Source organism: Gossypium hirsutum, chromosome A07, assembly GCF_007990345.1.
Source record: "Gossypium hirsutum isolate 1008001.06 chromosome A07, Gossypium_hirsutum_v2.1, whole genome shotgun sequence".
NCBI classification, from domain to species: Eukaryota; Viridiplantae; Streptophyta; class Magnoliopsida; order Malvales; family Malvaceae; genus Gossypium; species Gossypium hirsutum.
In genome coordinates this window covers 9,098,232-9,104,231 of record NC_053430.1, presented here as the reverse complement: position 1 = coordinate 9,104,231, position 6,000 = coordinate 9,098,232, and the positions used below count along the sequence as shown (strand labels likewise).

Below are 6,000 nucleotides of genomic sequence, written 5' to 3'. Positions count from 1 at the left end.
AGAAATTAACGTGATACTAACTCAAGAAAAATGGTAAGATAATGATAAACAATTGAAGTGCCTTTAATATTCTTAATATGATGTATTTGTCTAATTAAAATTCTTTTACTCACAATTTAAACTAATTTTTTATTTTAATTTCATACATATTACATATGTGTTGTTATTGTTATTATTATTTTCAAACATTATATTTCATTATTTATTGCATGATATTTTTAGATTCGCACCTATATTCTAAATACATAGTTTCCATACATAGATGCTTATGATAAATTTTTTAGTTTCATTTTAAGTTAAGATGTATCATAGGTCCTTGTACTTTTCGTAAATTTAAAATTTTACCCTTAAATTTTTATTTTTAAGAATTTAGTCTCTCTACTTTTCAAATTTCAAAATTTAGGTTTAACTATTAACACTATTTAGCTACTTTGCTACTGAATAAGTATGTTTTTTATTTGAAAAATGCCACTCTAATAAATTTAACAAAGTTAATTATTGACCTTAAAAGCAGGGGACTAAATCCCTAAAATTAAAAATACATGAAGTTAATTAATGTTTAATGGAAAAGGTCACTTACGGAGTTACGTGGGGATAAAGATTCTATTTTATCTTGTTCTAATTGGGAATAAACAATCCACAGCCCGCAATTTCAGTTGATTCTATGTGCTTCTTCTTCTTCTTCTTCTTCTTTAACAACTCCAATTTTCCTTTTGAAAAGGAATAATTAATAACACAAAGACAAATCCAATCAATCAGGTAAACATAATCTTCTCCCTCCATCTATATGATCTCAATTTTACGTTTGAAAAACCTTCTTTCTTTCTTTACACTTCAAAATCCAATCCACTTTTTCCTTTTTAATTATCGCCTTTCTTATTTTATTAATGAATTACATTCCATTAGTTTTTGAATCGATTTCGTCGATGATACCAAATGCAATTGGCCAAAAACAAGAAATCCATATGGTTGATTTAGCTATTTAAGCCGGCAAACAAGAGATTAGCTGTCACAATCCCCCACCCTCTTCTCTTTTTTTTTTTTTGTTTAATATGATTATGGAGTATACCCGTTTGCCTTGTTCATTTTTCCTATGAATTTGTCCTGATAGTTACAACCCATGACGAAAATTTTATGGTTTATTATAGTTTCCATTCAAACAATAGGTATAATATCATATTGCTTTTCGTGGGTTTTAAAGAAATAAGATGCTTTTCATAAGGTGATCAGAATTCTTAATGTTCATTTTTTTTATTTTTATTTTTATTTTTATTTATATGTAATTTGTTATCATTTATACATGTAGGACTAATATATTAACAGCGAAAAGTAATTGACAACTTGATATTTATTTATTTATTTTATCAGAATGCTAGGTGAGAATGTAGCTGAATAAAAGTCTCAGTTTGACTTGCAATTTATGGTCAATGAAATTGCTTCAGCAGTGCGTTTTTGGGAAATTATGACAATTATTGAAAAATATCCTAGCCAACTTGCAGCAGTATTTATATACTACATTTTCATTCGAGTTTTATGGCCTTATCTTCCTAGCTTTTCTTTGGTTTCTTATGCTTTGCCTTCCTTTTTAAGTTGTAAGTCTTTTAAATCATTTTATATGCTCTTATCTTTTATCTCTAGAATCTATGTACCCTGAGATAATTTTGAGAATTGGGTTGGTTTTTATGAATTGAGGTGGTGATCTGCCAAGCTTATTTTTTCTTGTAAATTGCCACTTGAAGCTGATTGGGTTTGAATTGGGAAGGTTATTTTGTTCTCATGACTTTGTTGGATGTATTTTCTGTTTTTAGGTTACCCTTTTTTTATGATCTTAATATTCATGTTATGAAGTTTATATTTATGTCCTACAAATGCAGAAAACCATTGATTGTCGATTATGTTGCATGCTGGAATATGCTAGTTCATAGATTGTACTGGTATTTGTTTTGAGTTCTTTTAGACTGATATATAAACTGTTCAACTCTCAGAGCAAAATCCAAATGGGTAATCTTTTCTGTTGTGTACAAGTTGACCAGTCTACAGTAGCCATTAAGGAGAGATTTGGCAGGTTTGAGGATGTTCTTGAACCTGGATGCCATTGCCTACCTTGGTTTCTTGGAAGTCAACTTGCTGGCCACCTGTCGCTAAGATTGCAGCAGTTGGATGTTCGTTGTGAAACCAAGACTAAGGTCTGTATATGTTGTAAATTTTCAGTTATTGACTTATTTGCTTTATAACTTTTAGACGTTTTAGGATGATGAATATAAATGGACTTTCAGTTTTTGTGCACTTCTATTAGTTTCTCCAACTTTAGCATAAATAGTCATGCTTTTGTCAGTTACTCTGTTTCTGGTCGAATTTAAGTGGAGGAGGATGTGTTGTTTGAGGTGAAGGGAAAATTCGTGATTATGAAAAAATAAAATGGTTGAATACTTCCATAAATATTCTTGTTATCTAACTTTCAAATGCCTTAAATTTGTCAAATAATGTTTTCCCTACAGTAATATGCCTCTGTTGTACAGTGTGAAACTGATTGTTATGGACATCTTATCAGGACAATGTATTTGTTAACGTTGTTGCATCTATTCAATACCGGGCACTGGCAGACAAGGCAAGTGATGCCTTTTACAAGCTGACAAACACAAGGACACAAATTCAAGCCTATGTGTTTGATGGTAAGAACAATACTTTGTCGAGTAGGTATTGACATTGCAGTGCACTCATAAGTTTATATACATGTGAATGAACTCATTCAGCACTTTTTTCTTCAAATTTATACAGAAAATGTTATAACGTTTCCCTTCTGATCTTCAATACATTTAGTTATTAGAGCAAGTGTTCCGAAGCTAAATCTGGATGATGTTTTTGAACAAAAGACTGAAATTGCTAAAGCTGTTGAAGAAGAACTTGAGAAGGTAATCAATTTGATTAAGTACATCACGTTCTGTGAAAGCCAACCCCACATGTTGGTCTAAGGCCTTGTTATGTTAAATTGTTGCGATTTTGAAGCTGACATTTAGATATGTTTCGAATTCTGTTACCCTCTTGTTCTTCTTCCAGGCTATGTCTGCCTATGGGTATGAGATTGTTCAAACACTTATTGTGGACATAGAACCTGACGAGCATGTGAAGCGTGCAATGAATGAAATTAATGCCGGTAAAATACTTGTTGCCTCTTAATTGGTTCTTGCTCTTTCAAACTTGCTGTTCTTTAGGTTAGGCTAAATGTGCATTGGATTCATAGCTGTATTCTTTCTGATGTACGCAGCAAATAAGATCATGCTAGTACAGAAATATAAAAGCAACACTTGGCCTAATGAATTTTTCAGCCAAAAAATATAAACTGGTTCCTGGGAATTAACCTTTTGACTTTGATCCTTCAAATTTCTTGTCATCTGTTATTGCTTGAATTATTTTAGCTTTAGAGTGCATACCCTGAGATGTCTGTCAATTGGGTGTTTCAATAATGCCTCCCCATCATCATATCACGCATTTCTTTTCCCCCATTGGTAAATAAAATATATAAGTTTTGTACCAAAATAACCTGATGGGTCTTCACCCACGGGTGAAGCTTTTCATGACTCCAGAAGCAGATAAATTTGTTTTCATTACAAATTTACAGTGCTGTCTGTGCTGATATCAACAGAATACCACTATATTTTGTAGTAAATTATTACCTAGAATTTAGTGTTCTGATGTGATTTTAATGTGAATATGGCGTTTTTCTTCCATTCTATTATTTTTCTCGATAAGTAGTGTCCTTAATATGATTTTTCTTATCGTATTGTAATTGAAGCTGCAAGGCTGAGAGTGGCAGCTAATGAGAAGGCAGAGGCTGAGAAAATTTTGCAAATCAAACGAGCTGAAGGTGAGGCTGAGTCCAAATATTTGTCGGGGCTGGGTATCGCTCGCCAACGACAAGCAATTGTTGATGGTTTGCGAGATAGCGTGCTTGGATTCTCTGTTAATGTCCCGGGGACTACTGCAAAGGATGTTATGGATATGGTCCTGGTTACCCAGTACTTTGACACCATGAAAGAAATTGGTGCTGCTTCTAAGTCCTCAGCTGTGTTTATCCCTCATGGTCCTGGAGCTGTTCGTGATGTCGCTACTCAGATTCGTGATGGACTCCTCCAGGCCACACACCAGTAACTATACGATTTTTTTTTAAGACAAGACAAGACAAGCATTAGTAGTTTTTTAAGGATAATACCTGGTTTTAACGTTACCTGTTTAGTTCTTGATGTCATTTTTACATTATGAGCACTGGATGTACATATGGTGTGGGCATAAACGGTTTGTGAAATGCGTAAGATATTTTATACTCTTATAGAGGTTGAGTGGTCTTTATTATGGATTTTTCTTGGTTTTATTGTCGCCATGGATGAAGGTTGAACAATTCTTCTATCAAAAATTGGTCACAAATGAGTTCATTTCAAGAAGGAATTGATGTCCAAGCAAATGGGTTTTATCAGCCAGCTTTAGTCATTTAGAATGGCAGATGTTCATTAGTTTGTGTTACTGCAGCACTTCTTTTCTATGCTGCTTGGATTAGGGTTCAAATTCAAGAATAATATGCAATCGATTCCAATTATTCGGCAGCTGCAATTTTTTAAATTTCTGAGTTAATATCAATATTACCGACAATTTAGCATTTAATAAACTCAGTTTGACATTTCAGGAATCATTCAATTCTCGGATCAAAGAGTACACAAAAGTATTAGCTTTTTCTCTCTCTCTTTTGAAAACCCCGCTGCCTTTCTTACTATGAGAAACCAACTTTTTCTTTAACTAAAATTTTCACGTGGTAATTTTAGAAAGGCACAGTTGTGAAATTCACCTCTGATTCTTTGTGGGTTTTTCACTTTGGTCCTTAAACCTTTTTTTTTCTCATTCTCACCTATAACATTACAACAAATTTCAAATAAATCCAAAATTAATTGAAACCGTCAATCAACTAGCGGTCAACTTTTTTTATCCAATGTGGCATGATATCTTTACTGATGACTTTACTGACATAACATGACATGGCACATCATCACTAACGTGACATTTAAATTAAATTCATAACACAATAAATATTTAAAAAATAAAAACTGTGAAAATTATATATATATATATATATATAAATTTCTACATCTTCCACTTGCATATAATGAACATAAATATATCGCTATCTCCTATCTCTTCAAAATTTATACAAGAAAATAAGCCGTGCAACTAACATACTTTACGTATTTTGAGAGTTGATTGCCGTACAACTATTCAATATATAATAGGTCGGTAAATATAAATAGAGTTAATATGCAATACTTGATTCATTTAGTCACATTTCAATTATTAATGATAAAATAAACTTTTTTTTTATACACAATTATATTCACAATAAAAATGCAGAATTAGATAATTGGTGAATACAAGTGAACGCGACACTATAATAATATTTCTTTTTTCTTGTATTTTGTTAAATCCAATCATGCATCACCATTGATAAAGTATTAAAATAGCTAACATTCAATTGAAACTTCAACAATTATATGTAATACCCAGATCCATTTAGTCACATTTCAAATATCAATAATAAAATCAATTTTTTTTATTCACTATTATATTCACAATAAAAAAGCATAATTGGACCATTGGTAAATACAAATGAATGAAACTCTATAATGATATTTTATTTTTCTTGCATCACTCTATTTCAATTCAACTATTCTCTAGATGTCTTATTAAATCGAATTATGTGTGACTATTGATAAGGTACCGAGATAGTTAACATTTAACTGAAACTTCAACAAATAATCAAAGGTTGTAAGGGTATTTAATAGATATCTTCAGTTTATCCCATGGGTTTTATACAACTTAAAAGCAGAGATCAAATCTTTTATTACTCATATTTTTAATGCACATGTGGTATGAAATATATGCTTTTCTTTATCAAAATTTCAATATTGTATAGGTGATTGTTTAGATATAAACAATATATAACTTGAGTCTACAATT

The 6,000-nt window shown here is 31.4% G+C and overlaps 1 protein-coding gene across 3 annotated transcripts; it reads left to right on the top strand.

Moving 5' to 3' along the window:
• Positions 1–600: 600 nt before the first annotated feature.
• Positions 601–4,327, top strand: LOC107926719 (hypersensitive-induced reaction 1 protein). Of its 3 annotated transcripts, XM_041117496.1 has the most exons (7): positions 630–759; positions 1,369–1,592; positions 1,986–2,186; positions 2,552–2,672; positions 2,821–2,912; positions 3,058–3,154; positions 3,794–4,327. In XM_041117496.1, the coding sequence occupies exons 3-7, from the start codon at positions 1,998–2,000 to the stop codon at positions 4,147–4,149; spliced, it is 855 nt and encodes a 284-aa protein (XP_040973430.1). In that variant the 5' UTR covers positions 630–759; positions 1,369–1,592; positions 1,986–1,997; the 3' UTR covers positions 4,150–4,327. The 3 variants fall into 3 exon arrangements, with proteins under 3 accessions (XP_016713112.2, XP_040973430.1, XP_016713114.2); XM_016857623.2 differs by lacking the exon at positions 1,369–1,592 and having other exon boundaries at positions 601–759; XM_016857625.2 differs by lacking the exon at positions 630–759 and having other exon boundaries at positions 1,539–1,762.
• The last annotated feature ends 1,673 nt before the right edge of the window (positions 4,328–6,000 follow it).

Bases quoted from the DNA above. Each gene is read 5' to 3' on its own strand.
- LOC107926719 (XM_016857623.2), top strand. From the start codon at position 1,998: ATGGGTAATCTTTTCTGTTGTGTACAAGTTGACCAGTCTACAGTAGCC. The intron at 2,187-2,551 runs GTCTGTATATGT...ACATCTTATCAG, and splicing joins GTTGTGAAACCAAGACTAAG to GACAATGTATTTGTTAACGT. The intron at 3,155-3,793 runs GTAAAATACTTG...TTGTAATTGAAG, and splicing joins AATGAATGAAATTAATGCCG to CTGCAAGGCTGAGAGTGGCA.